Genomic DNA, 23,720 nt, shown 5'->3' with positions numbered 1-23,720 from the left:
AGTCAGAAAAGGTCTCTCAGAGGTATCTTTTGGAGTAAGATATGAATGTCAAGACACCAGTCAAGAGAAGATTTGGGAAAAGCCACTCAAGGTTAAGCAGTGTTTTTCAAACTGCAAGCCCTGATCTATTTTGTGGAACATGAAATCAATTAAGTGGGGTGGGGGAATAACTGAAAAAATATTAGAATGCATCACAAGAAATAAGACTTTTGTCTTAATTATACATATATATGCTATATAATATGTGTGTGTGTGTGTGTGTGTGTGTGTGTGTGTGTGTGTACACACATGCCTACATATGTATGCATGCATGCCCACCCGGGCACAGTGTTAAGTGTATTTCTTACTATATAGTGAGATCAAAAAAGTTTGAGAGCCACTGAGGTAGAGGGATCAGCTAGTTTGAAGGCCTTAGGGACAGTAAAGAGCTTTGTAAGCCATAGGGACAAAGAAGGCCAGCATGGCTGAAGTGAGGACTGGGGAGGAGCTATAAAATGAGGTAGGAAATGTATATAATTTTCCCACATACAACCTCCAGCCAGCATCTTAATCTGGACTGCCACCTCTATTCTCATCATGGGTCCTCGTTAAGAAACATGGCAGAATAACATCCTTGCTTTTATGTCACTTTGTAAACTGTCACTAAGAGAAGTTAGCAATTACACTAATGTGACTGTGAAATTAATCTCTAAGAATGTATTTTATAGTGAGAATGTATTACTTGAGTAATTAAAAAGTGAAAAAACCAAGTTCATAAACCCTGGGGGAGCCGTCTGTTTCCTTTCAGATCCTCACTATAATGAAACACTTTAAAGGTTAGTAGTATCTAATTCTGAAAATCTCTTGGCTATAAATACAAAAGGAAAGAGTATGAAGAGACCCCTGAGGTCAAATGCAGACACACACACACACACACACACACACACACACACACACACACACACACACACACACACAAATAGAGACCGGGACTGTAGATGTGGCTCTTTCACTAACCAGCTAAGTGTCCTCACAACTTATTTACACCTCTTTTGGGCCCTCAGATTCCTTAAGTGTGAAAAAGAAAGTAAAGCAGGTGTTCAGTAAGGTCACTTCATACCTTCATAATTTTATGATTCTAAGTTATTCTAGGTCGTTTACTATTTTTAAAGGTTGCAAAAATTAACCTGGCGATTATTATTTTTAAAAATTTTTTTAAAGAGGAAGTTAAATGATATACGATGAAGCTCATGTCCTTAGCTTTACAGTAGATGTCACGGTGTTTGGAGAACTGGAAGAAAATGTCAGTTATCTCTGAAAGTTTATGTTGTACTTAGGCTGATCTGCACTTTGGAACCGTGTGGCCTTTCCATATCACCAGATCGGTATACTGATAAATAACAAACTTCCTGAAAAGAACGTTTAAACCTCAAATCCTGTGTAGCTAAAGCTTGACAACAACCCTCCGGACAAGGTAAATGGAAAGTGAGTTGGCCACACAACTCACCTACAAGTTCTCCAATCATGAAAAGCAAGTAAAGAACGGCAGCAATGGTCAACCTGGTTTTCACCTTTCTCTGCTTCAGTAACTCTCGCTGTCTGCTGCAGTTGTCACAGGGGTCCACCTTCAGACTCAGCTGACTGTTGGTCAAAGGTAAGTCCTGGTCCAGTAAGGAATCATCGTCGGCCTGGAGGGCCGGGTGCGCCCCGTTAACAGGCCTTTCTGGGATTTCAGAACCATCATCGGCCACCACAACTCGAAGTTTGTTAAACCGAGAAAGCCCCTCGTCCCCCACCTCGTCCGAGAAGTCAAAGGCGCTGGTGTCATTTAAAAACAGCGGCGCATCATCCTTCCGTAGCAGAGATTTGAGACGCTTCCACGCGCCGGATCCGGCCATGGCAGAGGCTGAGCGGCCGCGGCGCGGAATGGCTCGGTGCAGGCGGCCGGCCGGCGGCTCCTACTTCACCGGAGAGCCAGTTCCCGATGGCACTGCCGCGCGTCCCTCCCCATCCTGTGGAAAACGAAACACGCTATAAATTAAAGGCGCCCCAATACTGCCCACAAGTTCCGAAGCCCGGGGCGGCGGGGGGCGCCAGGCCGGCCCGGAGGCTCCGGGGCTCCGCGAGGGGGCGGCGCATCTACCTGGGGCGCTGCCGCGGGGCCGCCGCTCATCTCCCCGCCCCCGGCCGGCCGGCTCGGCGGGGCCGACTCGCGCAGCTCGGCCCGGGGCCGGGCGGGGAGCGGGGCCGTCCTCGCGCCTGCCGCGCCCGCAACTCCAGGCCGGCTTCCCGAGTCTGACAGGTTCGGGGCCGGCCGCCGGGGGCCGCCGCCTCTCCCCGCCCTGCGCGAGACCGCGCGCGTGCGCCGCAGCGGCCGCAGGCGAGGAGCGCGAAGGAGGGGTCGGCACGAGCCCACGCAGGCCCGCGGCGCAGGGCTGCGGCGCCCGCAAAGGGGCGGGGCAGGGGCTCGTGCCGCATCCAGTCCTCCGCCTCGCGCCGGTAGCCCCAGTCTCGGCTGCGGAGCCCCGCGCGCCCGGCTCTGCCCGAGGGGCACTCACAGGGAAGCCCCAGTCTCTGGTGCCGCACTGTCGCCTCCCCAGGCGGAGAGGCGCTAGCGGATGGAGCCGGGGCCTGCGGTCCGAGTGGGTAGATTCGAACGGTCCCGCCCGCCTGGGGCTGGGCGTTGCTGCGGGAGGTCGCTCCACCCTAGAAGGCCTCAGGAATCTCGGGGCAGGATCTCGGTTGCGGATCCTGGGCAGAAAACGAATTTGTGCTTTCTTGCTAAGTGAGAAACTAAGCAGCTTGCTTTCTTCGAGTTGCTGCTTCTCTGGCAAGTTGACAAAATTTGCTGCACGGGTGAGAGGGCAAGCAAAGCTTATGGTCAGCAGTTCTATGGCCTGCTTTATATTTACTATTGCTTTTCAGCAAGTATGTGTTATCCTGTGTGTTCGCTTAGTGTCCCTTCTCCCTCCATATAACATAGACTAAACCCAAGCAGAAAATCTAGTAGGGGTGTTCGTTTTGGCCTTTGGTTCTGTTAACAACCACAAATTTAAAAGAAGTTCTGAGAAGCAGTTTCTGATTTAGATTTAAGTTTTGGGGCGTCTGGGTGTGGCTCAGTTAAGCGTCTGACTTCAGCTCAGCTCATGATCTCCCGGATGATCTCGTGGTTCCTGGGTTCCAGCCCTGCTTAGGGCTCTGTGCTGACAGCTGAGCCTGGAGCCTGCTTCAGGTTCTGTGACTGCCTCTGTCTCTGCCCATCCCCTGCTCACACTCATGCGCTCTCTCTCTCCCTCCCTCTCTCTCTCTCTCTCTCTCTCTCTCAACCTCTCTCTCTCTCAAAAATAAATATCTAAAAAAAAATTTTTTTTAAAGATTTAACTTTTAATAGTAACATGGAGGGGTGCCTGGGCGGCTCAGTGGGTTAAGCCTGACTTCAGCTCACGTCATGAGCTTGGAGTTTCAGACCCGTGTTGGGCTCTGTGCTGACAGCTCTGAGCCTGGAGCTGCTTTGGATTCTGTGTCTCCCTCTCTCTGCCCCTCCTGCTCATGCTCTGTCCCTCTGTCTCTCTCTCTCAAATAAATAAACTTTAAAAAATAATAGCAGAATGGAATGGCAATAGGCCTCCCCACTCCTCTTCTCCCTTGAAAGTCTAAGAGATTCTTAATCCAGAGCCCTTGAATGGGTTTTAGGGGCTTCTAGAAGCCTTAAATTCATGTGCAAAATATTGTGGCTTATATGGGTTTTCTTGAGTCAAGTCCCCTAGCTTTCATCATGTTCTAAATGGGTTTAAGACTCAAGTAAGATTTAAAACAGCAACACTGTCAGAACTCATAGATCAACCCCCTAGCTTCCACTCAGAGTTGACTTGTAGTGCAAACTCCTCTATTTATCCTGTGTTAATGGATGTCATATTTGGATAGTAGTCTACATGGATTGCCAAATTTCAAGTTACAAAATCTGCAATAAAAGTCACATGGAACATCATTTTCCTCTGAAGATTTAGAATGCACTTTCGAATCTTGCATGCCTTGGGTGCAAGAGCACCAACTGCCTTTGAACTCCCCAGCAATCCTTTCACTTTTGAATGCCCACCATATCCCCACAGAGCTGCAGCCATGGGAGTCAGGTTAGGAAACCTGGATCAGAGATCCCATGGTTCCCAAGACCCGGGAGGGAAGTCTTGCCTAGGAAATTATTCAATAATCAGGGCCCTCAGTTCATTATCAGCTGAAGGGAGAGTGCTTAGTGAGTAGTGCTTTCCTAACCCCAAATATCTTAATCCACCCAATGTGGGAGTAGGTTAGTGGTTTTTCATTTGTTATACTGCTTGAAATTCTGCTAGTGAGAAAGATAAATGAACAAAGCAACTATGTCAGGAGTGTGATTGCTCTCTCTTTAGTATGAGTTCTTCAAATAGGATTCCATCCAAGGAAAGGGGATAGATGTTTTCAAGGAAAGTTGAAGCAGGAGCATGGATTGTTTTGGGTACTTACAGTAAGCTTTGTTGGGAAGGGGTGCAGTTCTGCGTCCCCATTTATTTTTACTATTTTGTATCGCTGGGTATCTGGACAGAGTGATGGGTGGATAACAAAAACTATATAGTGATTTTAATGTATGTTCACAAATTCAGATACTTGTCCCATCCAGAAGTAGAGCTTAATCTCCCTCCCAGTGAATGTGAGCTGCTCTTATTGAATAGCATAATGGCTTACAAGGAATAGAATGTGACATAAGTGACAGTAGATGACTTAAAAGACTAGGTCATAAGAGGCACTGTAGTTGCCTGCTTGTTCTCTCTTGGATCACTAGCACTGGGAGAAGCCAGAGTTACCATGTCACGAGGAACTCAAGCAGCCCCAAGGAAAGGCCCATGTGATGAGAATGGAGACCTCCTGCCAGCAGCGATGTGAATGAGCCGTATTGGAAGCAGGTCCTCCACCCTAGTTAAACCTTCAGATGTTTGTAGCCCAGGAGATGTTGACTGAAACCCCATGAGAGATCCTGAGCAGAAGCTCCCATTTAAGCCACTCCCAGATGACCCACAGAGACTGAGATAATAATGTTCATTGTTTTAGTATGGTAAGTTTGGGGATAATTCGTTACACAGCAATAGATAATGAATATACTCAATCTCAACTTTGCTCTGTACCAGGAAAGACACTTTTCTTATTCTTTTATCACGCGCGCCCTTGTTCCTAGGCCTGTCCTTGGGCTAGTGGCATGATTTCTATCACTGAACTTTAAAATGGGCTAAATAAATAGACTTCTGTAAATAGTCTTGGAATTTGCAACCTTATTTCTATGTATTCAGAATTTATAACAACAGACAAATGAACTTTTGAAAAATAATCCATTTATAATCTGGGTACTGCCTGCAATTCAGCTAGCTATTGCTCACCATGCCATTCTTTTATAAGAGACTTAATACTTCTTTCCAGTTGAAGAACTTTTTTGCATGGGCAAATAGAAAAAGTTGCCAACCATTTATCCTATTTCTTACCCAGGTAACCCCTAACACACAAACTGTTTAGGTAATACCAGAAGTCTGACATTTGCAAGACACACACTCCAGCAGTCAACGAGAATAGCCCCCAAATATCCTTCGTCAAAACCTGTTTTGTGGCCCAGATATCTCTTGGGACAAATGACAATGCTGAAAATAATACCACAGCTAACATTTACTTGGGGCTTGTTTATGCACCAAGCACCTCTGCAGGGGACCTGATTTCCATTAGAGGGGAAGTTAAGAATTCAAAGCATGGGTCTTAAAGTCTGACCGTATTTGTATCCTGGTTTCACCATTTAGTTATATCGTCTCTGGAAAAGTAACCAATCTGTGCTTCAATTTTCTTACATATAAAATGGGGATGATAAGAGTACCCACTTCACGAGGCTGTGGTGAGGATTCAATGAGATGATGCATGTAAAGCATGTAAAACATAGCATATGTAGTTCCTAGCACATAGTAAGTGCTCAATCGATGACAGCTCATATTTTTTTTAAGTAGATGAAGACGTGGAGTCTCAGGGAAGTGAAGTAAATTGACTGGAGTCATGCAGCTAAAAAACAGAGCAGGAGTTCAATTCCAGATCAGTTTGGTTTCAGAGCTCAAGCTCTCAACCGCTAGCCTGCACTGTCCTCTCAGTTTCACAGACAAATGGAATGATGTGCAGAAAAGCACCTAGACTCCTTCAGGTGTGCTGGGAGAAATCCCTGTTCCATATATCAAAGACTTGCCAGCACCTTGAGACTTCAACATCACCCTGTGAAATCCTTCTTGGAAAAGAAAGGAAAAAGTGGAAAAGTTTTTAAAAATCGAGGTATGGGGAAAGGTGCCACTTACTTGACAGGCTCACATGTTGCATATTCCCAACCTGAGAATTCCTTTCTCCATTGGAATAGATGATTGTAGGAGATTTCCAAAGGATGCATTTGGAATGTGACTCCTTATCTTTTTCAGGAGGGGTTGAAAGCTATCAGATACAAATGGACAAGGGCTAGTGATGTGATACACAACTATGGGGAGTATAATAATTTCTTCTTTCTATGGAGTGCTATGCTAACAGAGTGGCTGGAGAGTCAGTTTAACCCCTCCTCCAGGGGAAGAGAAGGATGCAAAGTAGGTAAGAGAATTGCCCAAGGACAGGCAAGTTGCCTTCTTGGACAGTGAGAAGATAAAGGAGAGGGTCTCTGGGCCACACCCATGTATCTGTCAGGAAAACCAACCTGTGAGCTAAAACGCTGAATCAAGTTCATTGTTTTCATACCTTTGTTTTGTCTTTCCTTACTTTTTAAAGGAAATGTACCTGTGAATTTCTCTAACCATATCTGGCTAAAATTAGAGGGAATAGGAGCTGGGATGGGTTTAACACATAAGCACACCCGCCCTGGAGTCTGGAGGTAACAGCTTGAAGGTGAGGGTGGAACGCTGATTTTGGACAGGCTTTAGGAATCCATCACAGACAAGAGAAGTTCCTTCAGCCTCTAATTTTGCCATCCTTTCACAGTGATCCCCAGCACCATACTGTTGCTGAACTCACTTTCTTGGCTGTAAAAGTGGAAAATAGTATTTGTCCTACCTCTGTCACAGGAACACTGTAAGAATCCAATGAAATTTTGCATGTGAAAACATTCCCTTACTTACTTTACTAGAGAGAGCTATTAAAAACCATACCATCTGGGGCACCTGGGTGCCTCAGTCAGTTAAGCATCTGCTCTGGATTTTGGCTCAGGTCATGATCTTGCGGTTCATGGGATCGAGCCCTCTATTGGGTTCAACACTCACAGCATCAAACCTGCTTGGGATTTTCTTTCTCTCTCTCTCTCTCTGCCTCTCCCTAGTTCGTGCTCTCTCTCAAAATAAATAAACATTAAAGAAAGAAAGAAAGAAAGAAAGAAAGAAAGAAAGAAAGAAAGAAAGAAAGAAAAAAGAAAGAAAGAAAAAATATTTTAATCATAGTTCATTCATAACTTTAAATTCCCCTCTAAAAAACATTTGTATTTCTTGAAACTGATGTTTAATTTCTAAGAAATTCTTAGTGGTGAGATTAATCTGTCTCATACTGATTGGAGATGATTAAAACACTAATACTCAGTTTATACTTACAGTAGACTTATTTCAGAGAACATTATAACCTTTATGAATTAAACCAAGACAGAGAAGCAACTGCGGACAAAGTGACTCTTGTGACCTCTTAGAACTGGTGGCCTTAAACAATGAAGGCCATTGTATAAAAACTCCCTCCCAGGGTTATTGTGAGGATTAATTAGATTAAAATCTGCAAAGTGCTTTGAGTTTTTCCCAGAATTCCTTTATAAATAAAGATGGCATTAATTATTTTTTTTAGAAGTATCCTTATATGGATCTTCCCAGAATCAAATGTAACAAATTCACCTGTTGTTTAACTTGTATTCCCTGAAGCAAAAAACCCAAGACCAAGCCAACCTAAATGACCTCTAATGGTTTTAAAATGACTATAGATAGGAGCATGCTTGAATGAGCAGAAGTTAGTACCCTAATCACAAAGATCTTGGTCTATGTTTTACATGACCGGGTAATGCCTCATAATCACTATGCCATATGGTAATTAGGTATAAATTACTGTAATTATTACAGCTGTTTTATACTGATCGACCAAGTTTTACTCTCCTCTTTGTTATTTATATTTTACTAACTCACATTCTACTCACTTACAAATAGGCTTTAAGGCAGTCTTCCCATTAGTAGGCCTTCCTCACCTCAGAATACTAGAAACGATGAGAATGAGAGTTTTTTCCTGATACTAGATACTGTCTAATCCTCATTGTATGCACAGAAACAAATAGACACAGATGAAAGACAGGTGTCTTAACAACCAACTCTCCAGCAGCTGAGGTTCCTTGGGAACCCCTTCTCAGTTTCCCAGTCTCTGATCTTAATCCTGTTCCCAGTGACCCACCCAGCCCGCACTGTGAGCTTCCCCCCCCACACCCCAAGAAGGAGCTACCCTGAATATTCTGAGTGTGGGTGTGGGGCAACCCAACTGGGTGGAGGCCTGTGATGTGGGTGGTGAAAGAATTCACCCTGGGCAGAACAAAGGAGATAGAAGTTTATTAAATACACCGCAAGGGAGCTACAGGCAGGACAGCAAAGGAGAGACTGTTTGATAGGGGGCTGTGGGTGGGGGGGTGGGGTGTAGTTAAGGGGGGAAGGTGGGGAGGTATGAGAATGTGTGGAATTTTGGTACCTTGTTTTTGGTACCTGTGCCCCATTGTAAGTAGCTCAGTTGTCAACTAGGTCTTAAGGCTATTTTGAGGGGGGTCACCTAATGGGCCTATTTGCATTTAGCCTGGTGGTCACTGTGGGCCCTTTTACCTTACTGAGGTTTCCATTGCTCAGGCATGTTGCCTAAAAGCTGCCTCTACAGTGGGCTTAAGGTAGCAGAAACTCTGGAGCAGGTCCAGGTGAAGTCTGGGGAACAGTAGGGTAAGAAGCCCATTGTAAATGAGGAACCGGTCTGGCAGGCAACCAGCTGTCCTGATTTACTCGGGATGGAGGGTATTTCCAAGACCTGAGGCCACAGTTTACTGGGATGAGTTTACCTTGTAGCAAGAATAGATTCTGTAACCGTGATATTGCTGGGCAGGGAGAGTATCTTACCTGGGCAAGACACCTTGTTCCTGTTGGGCCCTGCAGCACACTGGGCTGGGTGTTCTCAGGGAATTCTCAGGATGTGCCTCCTGTTACAGTGAAATGGAAGAGGTCAAAGGTGTCTGAGAGGGAGGCCAACTACCTCAGATAGGACCCCCAAGGTACCATGACCCTGTTAGAGCCGCGGAGATCCCAAGTCAGTTCTGTAACTTTGCAGGTGTGGAAACTCTGCCTGAGGGTGAGGCTGGGGAAGTCAGTGTATGCCAGACTGCCCCAAGAGACTGAGTAAATTACTGTGTGGTTGATTGCTTAATTATCCTGGGGTACAACTCTCTTACTGCCCTGGATGCCCTCTTCACAGGACCAGTGAATATGAGAAACCAAGTTACCTTACAGCTAGAACAAAGGTGGCTGGGGGGTTTCAGTGACATCATTTACAGGCCTCATGGCCTCTCCTGGCCTTTTGTGTTCCTTTTTCCCTGCTGGGGTGTTCTTCCTCCTTCTCAGTGTCTGGCTAACTGCCATTCAGCTTTCAAACCCAATGGATTCTGCCCAATTTCCCTCCTTCTTTCCCTCTTTCCTCCTCTCCTTCCCTTCTTTCTTCCCTCCCTTTTGTTTTTAAACTTAAAAAAGTTTATTTTTGAGAGAGAGTGCACATACACACACATGTGCATGAGTGGGGGAGGGGCAGAGAGAGAGGGGCACAGAGGACCTGAAGCAGGCAGCACTGACAGCAGAGAGCCAGATGTGGGGCTCAAACTGGCAGATGGCAAGATCATGACCTGAGCCAAACTTGGACACTTAACCAACTGAGCCACTCAGGTGCCCCTTCCTTCCCTTTCCTCTTTCCTTCTTCTCTTTCTTCCCTTCCACAAATGTTATTTGAGTGTTTATCATATGCCAGTCACTAAAGTAGGCACTGAAGCTATAGAATTGGATAAGACAAAGTCTAGATGATAACCCACCCCTGATTAGTCCTGTATATACAGCATAAATTCTAATTCTTTATTACTAACCCCCCCCCCCCAGATTCCATTCAGACTGTTGATATCTATATATAACTTTTGAGCGAAAGTGAAAAGAATATAGCCTTTCTTCTTGGTTCAATTTTAGTTTAGTCTTTCTGAAATCATTCCCCAGGCCCCCATCTGGTAAAGTCTTCAGATAACCACCTCCATCCATGGCGTGCTGATTTTTATCACTTAGTATTACTGTTACTGCCTTTAGTTCTCCCAGTTGTGCTTAGTTCTGAGTTGTGACCTCGCAGCTCAGAGCCCTGTCTTCATTTTATAAATAGTCGGGATATTTTTATCCCAAAGTGCATTACTTTGCACTTGTTCCCACTAAAGCTCACTCGTCAGTTGTCTGACCACAGAGTCAGATTTATAGGCTCTTCTGACTAGCCCAAGGATTGGCAAACTTTTTCTATAAAGGGCCAGATAATAAATAATTTCCGGTTTGCAGCGATACCTTGGTGCTGGTCGAATTTGCTCACTTCTGCCCTTGTGAAAGCAGCCGTAGGTGATAATAAGCAAATGAGTATGGCTATGTTCCCATAAAACACTGGACACTGAAATGTGAATTTCATATACTTTTCACCTGCCACAAAATATTAGTCTTCTTTCGATTTTTTTCAACCATTTAAAAATGGAGAAACCATTCTTAGCTCAAGGGATGCACAAAAACAGGTGTAGGCTGGATTTGGCTTGTGGGCTGTAGTTTGCTGGCCATGATCTAGACTCATCACTAGTTAGAAGTGTTGTTCGAGATTTCACTGCTCATTCCCTCCTCCTGATCACTTATACATATAAGTGATATACATTGTAATTGCAGTTGCCTTATATGGCATGGTTTTTTTCACCACTCCTTTACCTACTCTAGGTAAATAGATAAATAGGTAAATAGATAAATTCTAGATAAAGTCTAGAGCCACTCTCCCCCATGGCATCCATCCCACCCCAAGTCTAGACAAGTCCATTCGTTACATATGCTCATGTCTCACTTTGTAAATTTATCTTCATTAGTGGCATTATTTGACTAGTGGCTGCTTCTCACTCCCTTGTTAGGCTTTATGCTCCATGAGACTGGGGGCTGTCTATCTTTGCTCATATCTCCTGCACCTGACCCTGTGCCTGGCACGCAGTAGGTGCTCAATAAAGCATTTGTTGAACAGAGGAACCAGATCCACAGCAGACCTCAGCTTATTGGCGGGGCATTGTTGTCTATAATAGCTCCCTCCCCTTATTAGCAGAGAGACCTTGAATTTTAAGATCTCTTTGAGCTTCAGTTTCCTTCTCTGTCAAACGGAGATAAGAGTTACTATCAGTGGGTTGTGGTGACTTAAATGAGAAGATGTAACTGGCACATGGCTTGCTCCAGTCACTGTTAGATTAATGCCAGGCTCCTTCCCCACTTCCTCTCATTGCTGTCAACTCTCTGGTTGTCTGATGTCTAACTACCACTTGCTCAGATATCCCAAGTGCATAGGACTCCAGCTGCCTGAAGAGAACTGCACTGTTTCCTTCGAGAAACCCAGAATTAGAAATATGATGAGTACACCCTTCATATATCTGCTGCCTTTCTAAGACCTGTCACTTGGGCCCTCTAGTTCCCTCCCCTGGCTGGAATCAACAGGCTCCACCCATTGTTTTTGCTTCCTTATGTTTGCTTATGTTTGCTTAGTTCCTTATGGCCTCACAAAACATTCCAATCTTATGTGACTTTTATTTCAGCCTCTCCTTTGGAAATCTGTCAAAGGTTTTTTAAGGTGTTAAGGTAGAAAATATAAAGCAGTTCCCTTTTACCTACACACTATTTACTTCCTCAAAAATTAAGTAAATTAATTTTTCTTTTTACAGATACCATTTGACCATCTTTGTCTAAAGTTAACTTTAAGTGTTTACCATGCTTATTTCACAAATAAACCATAACTTCCTAGGTTCTCTCCAGAGATTTCTTAATGATAATAATTATCATGTCATAAAAATTACAAGATTTTTGAGCCCAAAATGTGTTAAGCACTGTGCTAGGAACTTTAATTAAATACATCATTTAATTTAATCCTTATAACAGCCTTGCATAGTGGACACTATTATCCCCATTTTATACATGGGATAAATGAAATTTTTTTTTTGAGAGAGAGAGAGTGTGTGTGTGTATGAGAGCAGAGTAGGGGGAGGGGCAGGGACACAAGAGAGAGAGAGAGAGAGGGAGAGAGAGAGACTCTCAAGCAGACTGTATGCCCAGCACAGAGCCCCATGCAGGGCTCTGTCCCATGACCCTGAGATCATGACCCGAGCCAGATTCAACAGCCGGATACTTAACCTACTGAACTACGCAGGCACCCAAGGATACATGAAGTCTTTAAATAATTTATTGAAAGCCATGTTATTAGAAGATGGTGGACTCAAGGTTTGCATTCAGGTTTCCCCCAGCCCAGTGCCCATCATCTTTCCATCCTGACATTTTCTTCCCTTCTTATGCTTGGTAGCTGGTGGTGCTGGGAAAGGCACGTGTATCGCATTTTCACTCTGGTAACCTCCCAAGTGAACAGCCAGCTATGATGACTAGTTGCCCATTTTGGCTAATGGCTCCTCAGTGTCATAGCAAAGTTCCATCAGAACTCATGTGGGTTGTAAAGTATTACCCTTTCACTTAAAACCACTCATCATCCATCCATCCAGCCAATATGTCTATTTTTTTAAGTTTGTTTGTTTGTTTTTGAGAGAGAGATAGATAGCAAGCAGGAGGGGCAGAGAGAGAGAGGGAGACAGAAGAATCTCAAGCAGGCTCCGCACCATTGGCACAGAGTTGGATGTGGGGCTTGAACTAGACACTTAACCTACTGAGCCACCCAGGTGCCCCTAACCAATATTTCTCAACAGGCTATCTCACTCCGTTTGGGCTGCTATAACAAAATACCACAGGCTGGGTGTCATAGAAACAGCAGAAATCTACTTCTCACAGTTCTGGAGGCTTAGAAGTCCTAGATCAAGGGGCACCCGGGTGGCTCAGTCAGTTGACCATCTGACTCTTGGTTTCAGTTCAGGTCATGACCTCACGGTTCGTGGGTTCAAGCCCCATGTCAGGCTCTATGCTGACAGTGCAGAGCCTGCTTGGGATTCTCTCTCTCTGCCCCTCCCCTGCTTGCTCTCTCTCTCTCTCTCTCTCAAAATAAATAAATAAACAAACAAAAAAAGTCCAAGATGAAGGCACTAGCAGGGTCATCTTCTGGTGAGGACCCTCTTCCCGATTCATAGCCATTGCTTTTTCACTGGGTCCTCACAGAGTAGGAAGGGTAGGGAGGTCTGTGGGACCTCCTTTGTAAGAACATGAATCCCATTCATGAGGGCACCATCCTTGTGTCGTAATCACCTCCCAAAGTCTCCATCTTGTAACATCATCACTTCGGCATTAGGATTCCAACTGCATTAGGCACCATCCTTGTGTCGTAATCACCTCCCAAAGTCTCCATCTTGTAACATCATCACTTCAGCATTAGGATTCCAACTGGTGACTTTTGGGGGACACACACATTCAGATCATAGCAGAGATTGTATACCAGACACTGTGCTATGTGTTGAATGTGTCTTAGGCCAAAGAAATGTGTCTTTAGTGCTTAAAATTAGTTTAAAATGAAGACATTGGGGGTGGGGGTTGCACCTGGGTGGCTCAGTCGTTCAAGCTTCTGAGTCTTGATTTCGGCTCACGTCATGATCTCACAGTTTGTGAAGTTGAGCCCTGTGTCAGGCTCTGCACTGACAGTGTGGAGCTGCTTGGAATTCTCTTTCCCTCTCTCTGCCCCTCCCCCACTTACACACATGTGCGCACTTTTTCTCTCTCTCTCTCTCAAATAAAATTAAAGAAAGAAAGAAAGAAATAATAAAATTAAGGCACTGGGTAGTTAATAGAAGAGGCATTTGGAGAGGAGGGCTTGGAGGTAGGGAAGATGGAGAGAAAGGATGGGAAAGAGAAGAACTTCCTATGAAATCACTGCCTTGGGGACCCATGGGTCAGGAGGAGGCCAGTGGGTATGGCGAGGAAGGCAAGGGAAGATGAATGAGATTCTCACACACCAGGATAGAAGTGATAAGGTGGAACCAGCAGAATTTCTCTCTGGCATGACACACTGCCTCTGTTAGTGTGGCTTATGGTTTTCGGTTCCCTTTCCAACAGCCAGTACTTTCCTAGCTCTCTGACGTTCTTGTTTTCTCTTTCCCAAGCCAGCATAGATGATACTTTGCATTGGTGTTCTCTGGGTAGCATCCCCATTTATCTTGATGGCCTACCAGAATTGCTGCAGTGACAGCCTGTTTCACTGTGTAGAAGGCGCTTACTTCATTTCTGCTTTAGTTTTATGTGTGTGTGTGTGTGTGTGTGTGTGTGTGTGTCTGTGTGTGTGTCTGTGTATGCACAGTGTGTGCGTGTGTAGGCACATGAGAAGTGAGAGTGCCTGGATTGTTGTAATTCAGACCATGCTCACGCAAAGGGATCCTGGTGACCAGAAGAGTCCTCACAGGCACATCCACCTCAGTGCGTTTGCTGTGCATCAGAGTCAGAAACTTGATTTTGTTGACACCCTGAGGATATATTCATCTCCTATTAACTAGCTCACAGAGAGTAATAAATACAAAGCAGAATATTGAGGGTATGTAGGAAAGTGTACATATGTTGCATTTATTTATTTTTTAAAATTTTTTTTTTAACATTTTATTTATTTTTGAGACAGAGAGAGACAGAGCATGAACGGGGGAGGGGCAGAGAGAGAAGGAGACACAGAATCGGAAGCAGGCTCCAGGCTCTGAGCCACCAGCCCAGAGCCTGACGCAGGGCTCGAACTCACGGACCGTGAGATCGTGACCTGAGCTGAAGTCGGACGCTTAACCGACTGAGCCACCCAGGCGCCCCATGTACATATGTTTTAAAGATCCATACTGAAATGAGTAGGGATGAAGTGACTTGGGTCTATCTATCTGCTTTAAAATATTTTAGTTTTGGGGCACCTGGGTGGCTCAGTCAGTTAAGTGTCTGACTTCCATTCAGGTCATGGTCTCACAGTTTGTGGGTTCGAGCCCTGCAACAGGCTTTGTACTGACAGCTCAGAGCCTGCAGCCTGCTTCAGATTCTGTGTCTCCCTCTCTCTCTGCCCCTCCCCTGCTCATACTCACTCTCTCTCTCTCAAAAATAAATAAACATTTAAAAAAATTTTTAAGTGAAGCAGGTGTGGGAAAATCTTGATAATAATGATTGAATTTGGTTAATGGGTATTTTATACTATTTGTACCTTACATATGTTATATACTAATTATATTATTTCCCTACTTCTGTGTGTTTGAAATTTTTCTTAACATGAAAATTAAAACAATAAAGGAAATGACAATAATTTACAGAAAGAAATACAAAATCGTCAGGTTACCTCGTGCAAGTTAAGTTAACGAGGCATCCAAGGCGGAGAGCTAAGTCGATGGAAGACTGTTGGGTCACCCAGGACAATGACATATTCCTGTCTGCAACCGGGCGCTCCTCTCTCCCCTTCTGCTCTCATGTCCCGGGACCTAATTCCTGGGACTGTCTCAGAAACTTAGAAATCTGATTCCTACATCCACGGCTGCTCCCATCGCGCTCCCTGTCCCCTGTCAGATACTTAAATCCTGCTCCAGGCTGAGGGGATTGGTGCCTCTATTGCTACCACCCCTGGCAACAGGCATCTGTCTCTCCCGCTTGCAGCTTCTGGTTTTGCTTTAGGACTGCCCATTCTTGGGGTACATGAGAGACCCTGCTAACTCAAATGCTGGTTCAGTTTCCACTCCTGCTGGCACCCCCCCCCCCATCCCATCAGATCTCTTAGGGGCTTGAAACCTGAGAAGCAGCAAGGCATGGGCACAGGGAGGATTCCTGACCTCGCGGCCTGACCTATCTGCCGGGCTCTGCCGTGTTTGCCGGGCACCAGCCCCAGGAGTGGCACAGATGGCTAAAGGGAAAGGCACTAAGGATGCCTCATTTTCAAAGGCACAATTTATTTAATTTGATTCTTATTCAGATCTGTGAGATACAGTTATCATTCCTACTTGAAGAGATAGGGAACTAGGGCACTGTGAGGTTAAGCAATGTGTTTACAGTCACAGAGTTAATCTGCAGCAGGACCATGATGTGAACTGAGGCATTCCCGTCCCCTGAAGGAGTTTATCGGTGTCTAAATCCAAGTTACTACTAAACTACTGTATTTCTCAAATTAAACTAGTGTTTGTAGCAACCAGGTTGTGTTACCGCAAAAGATGATTCGTTACTAGCAGCAGGTTGGAATTATTCAACAGCTAAATGCCGTATTTCATTTTCATCCATGTGTTGAATTTACTAATTTTTAAAAAATGTTTATTTATTTATTTTGAGAGAGAAAGAGCAGGGGAGGGGCAGAGAGAGAGAATCCCAAACGGGCTCGACAATCAGCGTGGAGCCTGACTCAGGGCTTGATCCCAGGACCAACCATGAGATCATGGCCTGAGCCAAAATCAAAAGTCAGATGCTTAACTGACTGAGCCACCCAGGCACCCCTGAATTTACAAATTTAAATAAAACGGTCCTGATTTTTCATTATGAGGAGTTAATAACTAATATCTATAGTTGATAAATCAAGAAAAAAGGGTGTAAATATATTACATATAGTTTCAGTGGTAAACAGTAGTAGAATTTAAAACAGAAACTATTGGGGCCCCTGGATGGCTCAGTGGGTTAAGCATCTGACTTCAGCTAGGGTCATGATCTCGCTGCTCGAGAGTTTGAGCCCCACTTCGGGCTCTGTGCTGACAGCTCAGAGCCTGGAGCCTGTTTTGGATTGTGTGTCTCCCTTTCTCTCTGCCCCTCTCCTGCTCACACTGTGTCTCTTTCTCTCAAAAATAAATAAACGTTAAAAAAAATTTAGGGGCGCCTGGGTGGCGCAGTCGGTTAAGCGTCCGACTTCAGCCAGGTCACGATCTCGCGGTCCATGAGTTCGAGCCCGCGTCAGGCTCTGGGCTGATGGCTCAGAGCCTGGAGCCTGTTTCCGATTCTGTGTCTCCCTCTCTCTCTGCCCTTCCCCCGTTCATGCTCTGTCTCTCTCTATCCCAAAAATAAATAAACGTTGAAAAAAAAAATTTTTTTTTTAAATTTAAAAACCCAAAAAACAGAAAGTATTGATAAAAAACCTCTGAGTAATGGGTGTGGCAGTGATGTGGTTGGTGGGGATGAGAGGTAGGAGATGTTTTTGTTTCTCATTTTACACACATCTATACGGTCTGAATTTTTAAAAATATGGGCAAGTTTTACTTGTATAGATTAAAAATAATAGTTTAAAAATAGAAAAAAGAAGTGAAATACAATGAAACGTATCCCCTCAATGAGTGATTGCTGAAATTGTCATATGTAATACTATGTAGCCAATAGAAATTTTAAGTAGGAAAGGCAAATCAAGAATGATGTGGTTAGGATAATACCTAATCACGTATATACTGCATGTAGGTATATGTGCATACAAACAGGAAGGATACATATCAAAGTGATACCAAAGTATAGGGATGAGGGGTGAGGAGGAGAGGAGGATTCTGATGATTAACTGCATTCACTTCTATATATGGCTTGATTTTTTTTGAGGGGCATGTACTGAATATGAAAGTGTGCAGAATATTTTGCAGGTTCAAAGCTACAGCGATTCTGAGTGTTCCCTCTTTTCCTCTTTGCCACAGAACAGCCAAATGTGATTGCACTGTGTTACATATAAGTGTCAGGATCTTACACTTGATTTATAGTGAAGAAATTCACTGTTCCTAAATATTGTTACAAAAGAGAAGTTTGTAAATTGCATTATTCCACTCTCAGGCCTTAATGTCACCACAGAGCTGACCAAGTCTGATTCATGGGGTTTTTTTTGTTTTTTTTTTTGTTGTTTTTTTTTTTTTTTTGTTTTTGTACTGTTACATTTCCTTCCTTTGCTTGGTTTCGACCAAGGGTGTGTGGGGTTTAAATCTCCAAATCCAGTATCTCATGGCTGTAACAAGGTATGTATCCCACACTTTAGAGTCCTGGACTTGGAGTCTTTAACCCTGATACTTGGTAGAATCCTTCTGATGAAGAGAAGCAGGGGAACAGGAAGCAGTATGTCCATGGAGGTCCCCAAGGCAGCCTCCACGGAGGAGTAGAAGGCAATGGAAGATAAAGTGACGAGTCCAGAGAAAGCCGAGGAAGCAAAATTAAAACCAAGGTATCGTCATCTGGGACAAAAGCCTGGAGGTTTAGATTTCTTAAGAAAACGATTGCAGAAAGGGCAAAAATACTTTGATGCCAGGGATTACAACCTGGCTAAAACACAACTGAAAAGCAAGCAGCTTCCTACTGCAGCTCTGACTAAGACAAGTCACTGATGACCGCATTCCCACTCCACAGAAACTTCCTCCACAGAAACCATCCCTTGCTGCAAGCAAGCTGGCTGGCTGATTAAAAGAGCTGAACTGCATGAATCTTCTAATTCTCATTATTTCTCCTTGTTATTTCTCTGCTTTTCATTTCCTTTCATTCACTAAGTCATTTGAGAATGAGAGCTTTGCAGGTAGCAGTAGTGTGTGCTGCTATTGTAAGGAAATATACGCGTGGAGAGTTTTTGATTAGTTTAACAGTGCGCTGATAAAGAGAACGTGTTTGAGCAACATAAAGTAATCTGCTTGAAAATAATTGTGTATATTACCTAACTCCTAGTGTAGGACTGGTTCCAACAAGTAACAAGCAAGTTTTATGATTGTAATGTTTTGGCTTTCTTTAATTCATCTTAATTCAGCTCTGTATGTTACTCTTATTTAAAATAACCACGGGGTGTCTAGGTGGCTCAGTAGGTTAAGCCTCCGACTTCAGCTCAGGTTATGATCTCACAGCTCCTGAGTTCAAGCCCCATGTCGGGGTCCGTGCTGACAGCTCAGAGCCTGGAGCCTGCTTCGGATTCTGTATCTCCCTCTCTCTCTCTGCCCCTCTCCACCCATTTTTTTTTTCTCTCTGTCTCTCTCAAAAAATAAACATTAAAAAAATAAAATAAATAAAATAACCTCTATTGTATTAATTTCTTTTGCATTTTCCTTTTGGATTTTTTTAAAATTTCTTTTAATGTTTATTATTGAGAGACAGAGCGTGAGCAGGGGAGGGGCAGAGAGAGAGGGAGACACAGAGTCTGAAGCAGGTTCCAGGCTCTGAGCTGGCAGAACAGAGCCCCTGGCGGGGCTTGAACTCACAAACTGTGAGATCATGACCTGAGCCAAAGTCAGACACTTAACTGACTGAGCCACCCAGGCACCCCTCCTTTTGGATTTTGTAAAACAGAAGTTTAAGACCACAAGTTGGAAGAAAGGTCACATTCTTCAAACAAAAATAGATGGGGCTCTGAAAGATTTGTATCTCTGTGCTTGAACTTGAATGTCCTTAAACCTGTTTCAGCTCTAACAATAGAATTTTACTTGGGCAATATTTGCCTGATCTGGTGTAACTTATATGACTCTAGTGCTTAACAGCTGCTGTTCTTATTCAGTTCTATAGTGTTAGAATATCTTTTGTTAAAGAGATGAATAAAACACTCGTGTGCATCGACTGTTGAATTCACTTTTGTGCCATTTTTGTAAATACAATAGTTTTGCGTGCGCGTGCACACACACACACACACAAAGAATCCTTTTGGTGATTCAAATTTTTTTGTATTTTACTTTATCGTGGAAAGAACAGTTAACATAAGATTTACCCTCCTAACAAATATTTTGTGATTTTTTTTAATGTTTATTTTTTTTATTTAAAAAAATTTTTTTTCAACATTTATTTATTTTTTGGGACAGAGAGAGACAGAGCATGAACGGGGCAGGGGCAGAGAGAGAGGGAGACACAGAATCGGAAACAGGCTCCAGGCTCTGAGCCATCAGCCCAGAGCCTGTCGAGGGGCTCGAACTCACGGACCGCGAGATCGTGACCTGGCTGAAGTCGGACGCTTAACCGACTGCGCCACCCAGGCGCCCCTAATGTTTATTTTTGAGAGAGAGAGAGAGAGAGAGAGAGAGAGACACGCGCGCACGCGCGCACACACACACACACACACACACACACACACACACAGAGTGTGAGCAGGGGAGGGGCAGAGAGAGAGGGAGACACAGAATCTGAAGCAGGCTCCAGGCTCTGAGTTCTCAGCACAGAGCCTGACACAGGGCTTGAACTCATGAACAGTGAGATCATGGCCTGAGCCAAAGTCAGACGTTTAACCAGCTGAGCCACCTAGTTGCCCCTACCCTCCTAACAACTTTTTAAGCGTTGATATATTATTGTTGACTATAGGTACAGTGTTGTATGGTAGTTCTCTAGAACTTACTCATTTTTTTAAATGTTCATTTATTTATTTATTTTGAGAGAGAAAGAGAGAGTGTGGATGGAGGAGTGGCAGAAAGAGGAGAGAGAGAATCCCTCTCATAGGGATTGAGCCTGACATAGGGCTTGATCTCACGACCCTGGGATCATGACTCGAGCCAAAATCAAGAGTCAGATGCTCAACTGACTGAGCCACCCAGGTGCTTCATCATCTTCGCTTTTAATAAAAGAAGTTAAATTTATAAATGCTTAAGATAACTTGGGAAATGTATAGTAAAAACTAACGAAATCCACAAATTACAGAGGTTTTGCTAAAATGCAAACTGTCGGCAAACTGCCAGCAAACTGCAAAATTTGTCATATCCAATGTATTTAATCTGAGTGGTAATTTTTCTAACAAAACTCAGTTGGAGGACAGCTGATATATCAATGCTCTTGATGGAAATAACAAGTGTGGTATTGTGGCTAAGAAAGGAGAATGCGAGTCGGTGCGTGTTTTCATCATACAAATCTTCTGGTTGATCCTCTTTATCTCCATCAGGAAAATATATAGGGAATGGTAGCTTTTTATTTTTTAATCTTTTTAATGTTTATTTATTTTTGAGAGAGAGACACCCACACAGAGTACGAGTGGAGGAGGGGCAGAGAGAGAGGGAGACACAGAATCCAAAGCAGGCTCCAGGCTCTGAGCTGTCAGCACAGAGCCCAACGTGGGGCTCAAACTCAAACTGTGAGATTATGACCTGAGCTGAAGTCGGGCACATAACCGACTGAGCCACCCAGGCACCCCGGAAATGGTAGATTTTTACAGAAATACTTAGATGAAGACAGTTTAGAATCTCTGATAGTCACTGAGCTGCTGTTATGTCCTGGTAGAGAGTCATTTACATAGATTATATTGTGTGTTGTGTCCACACTTAGGATCCATATGCTGTTCATCTATGCTTCCCATTTGTCCAGCCTGTTTTAGTTCCAGGCCAGAATGGAAGCATTCTTGTTTGAAAGAGCTCCAAGTCTCCTGCGGATTTTCATTTAATGATAAGTAGCAGGCTGGTCTTCAAATCCCCATCTTTTCATGGCACCTTGAAGCCTTCACCAATAGTTTTTACTGTGGCATTCACATACTGTCCTGGGTGAAAGTGAGCAGCATGAAGAGGAATGCCTGGCTTAATTACAGCTGATTGCTATGGCTAGAACTTCCAGTACTAGGTTGAATCAAAGTGGTGAGAGTGGACATCCTTGTCTTGGAGGAAAAACTCTCAATTTTCCACCATTGAGTATGATGTTAGCTTTGAGGTTTTCATATGTGGTCTTTAGTATGTTGATGTATGCTCCCTCTAGCCATACTTTGTTGAGATTTTTTATCATGGGTGGACGTTGTACTTTGCTCTTTTTAACAAATGGTTTTTCTGCATCTATTGAGATAATTATATGGTTTTTATCCTTCCTCTTGTTAATGTGATGTATCACACTGATTGATTTGCAAGTATTAAACCACCCTTACATCCCTGGAATAAATCCCACTTGATGATGGTGAATGATTTTATTTTAAGTACTGTTGGATTCAGGGGCAACTGGGTGGCTCAGTTGGTTAAGATAGGGCTCTGTGCTGATAGCACAGAGCCTGCTTGGGATTCTCACTCTCTCTCTCTCTGCCCCACCCCCTTCCTCTCCCCTCCCCTCCTTTGTGTGCGCACACTCTCTGTCTCAAAATCAATAAATAAACTTAAAGAAAGAAGTACTGTTGGATTCAGTTTGCTAATATTTTGTTGAGGATTTTTGCATCTATGTTCACAAGAGATACTGGCCTGTAGCTTTCTTTTTTTGTAATGTCTTTTGATATCAGAGTAATGCTGGTCACATAGAATGAATTTGGAAGCTTTTCTTTGTCTTTTGTTTTTTGCAATAGTTTGAGAAGAGTAGGTATTGACTCTTCTTTAAGTGTTTGATAGAATTCACCTGTGAAGCCATCTGGTCCTGGACTTTTGTTTGTTGGGAGCTTTTTTTGTCTTCTTTGTTGGGAGTTTTTCTTTTGAGAATTTTTTTTGGGTGCCTGGGTGGCTCAGTCAATTAAATATCTGACTCTTGATTCTGGCTCAGGTCATGATCTGGCAGTTGGTGATTTCAAGCCCCATATCAGGCTCTGCACTGACAGCATGGAGCCTGCTTGGGATTCTCTCTCTCTCTTTCTCTCTCTGCACCCCCCCCCCCCACCACTGCTCATGCTCTCTTTCTCTCTCTCTCAAAGTAAATAAATAAATGAACATTTTTTTTTAAAAAGCCAAAATGGAGAGTAACACGCTTAACCGACTGAGCTACCTAGGCACCCCTGCTGGGAGTTTTGATTACTGATTCAATCTCATTGCTAGTAATTAGTCTGTTCAAATTTTCTATTTCTTTCTGATTTTGTTTTGGAAGATTAGATGTTTCTAGGAATTTATTCATTACTTCTAAGTTGTCCAATTCATTGGCATATAATTTTTCATAATAGTCTCATAATCTTTTCTTTTTGTGTGCTTTCAGTTGTTATTTTGCCTCTCATTTCTGATTTTATTTGAGTCTTTCTTTGTTACATTACTTAGTCAAAGGGCTTGTCAATTTCGTTTTTCATTTCAAAATATCTACTGTTAATTTTGTTGATTTTTTCCCATTTCTTTTTTTTTACTTATTTCTGCTCTAATTTTTGCTGTTTCCAGACTTTTGCTAAATTTGGGCTTAATCTTTTTCTTTTTCCAGCTCTTTGTGGTACAAATTACTTACTTGAGATTTTTCTTCTTTTTAATCTAGGCATTTATTGCTATCAGCTTCCCTCTCAGCACTGCTTTTGCTGCATCCCTTAAGTTTTGGTAGGTTGGGTTTTTATTTTTCTTTGTCTTGAGGTATTTTCTAATTTCCTTTTTGACTTATTCTTTGAACCAGTGGTTGCTTAAAAGTTGTTTAACTTCCACATATTTGTGAATTTCCCAATTTTCCTTTTGCTGTTGATTTCCAGTTTTATTCCATTGTGATTAGAAAAGATACTTGGTATGGTTTTAGTCTTCTTAATTTGTTAAGACTTGTTTTGTGACCTGACATGTGATCTCACCTGGAGAGAGACCCATGTGCCCTTGAGAAGATTATGTTTTTTTCTGCTGTTGGCTGGAATGTTCAGTAGGTATCTGTTAGGTCCATTTGGTCTATAGTGTTTTTCACTTATAGTGATCTTCTATCTGGATGTTCTGTTCATTATTGAAAATGGGGATTAAA

The 23,720-nt window shown here is 43.4% G+C and overlaps 2 protein-coding genes and 1 pseudogene across 10 annotated transcripts in view; 2 read left to right on the top strand and 1 right to left on the bottom strand.

Moving 5' to 3' along the window:
- Window positions 1–2,662, bottom strand: part of SLC30A4 (solute carrier family 30 member 4) — a 30,507-nt gene extending 27,845 nt beyond the window's left edge. For 2 of the 8 annotated variants that reach the window (XM_023255408.2, XR_006599276.1), the window contains exons 1-2: window positions 2,123–2,341; window positions 1,487–1,991 (exon numbers count right to left, since the gene is read on the bottom strand). In XM_023255408.2, coding sequence (XP_023111176.1) covers window positions 1,487–1,877 — 391 coding nt within the window. In that variant the 5' untranslated portion in view covers window positions 1,878–1,991; window positions 2,123–2,341. Of the gene's footprint in view, window positions 1–1,486; window positions 2,089–2,122; window positions 2,376–2,537 lie in introns of those variants that run through there. The other 6 variants (XM_023255409.2, XM_023255413.2, XM_023255412.2 and 3 more) reach the window with 6 other exon arrangements.
- The window catches only part of BLOC1S6 (biogenesis of lysosomal organelles complex 1 subunit 6), a 133,986-nt gene that overhangs the window by 45,741 nt on the left and 64,525 nt on the right, over window positions 1–23,720 (top strand). The gene's annotated exons all lie outside the window — the stretch shown is intronic.
- LOC101086234 lies at window positions 3,495–19,050 on the top strand (annotated as a pseudogene).

This window comes from Felis catus, chromosome B3, assembly GCF_018350175.1.
Source record: "Felis catus isolate Fca126 chromosome B3, F.catus_Fca126_mat1.0, whole genome shotgun sequence".
Classification (NCBI taxonomy): domain Eukaryota; kingdom Metazoa; phylum Chordata; class Mammalia; order Carnivora; family Felidae; genus Felis; species Felis catus.
Note: the sequence above shows the minus strand (reverse complement) of the source record. Positions and strands in the feature narration are given on the sequence as shown.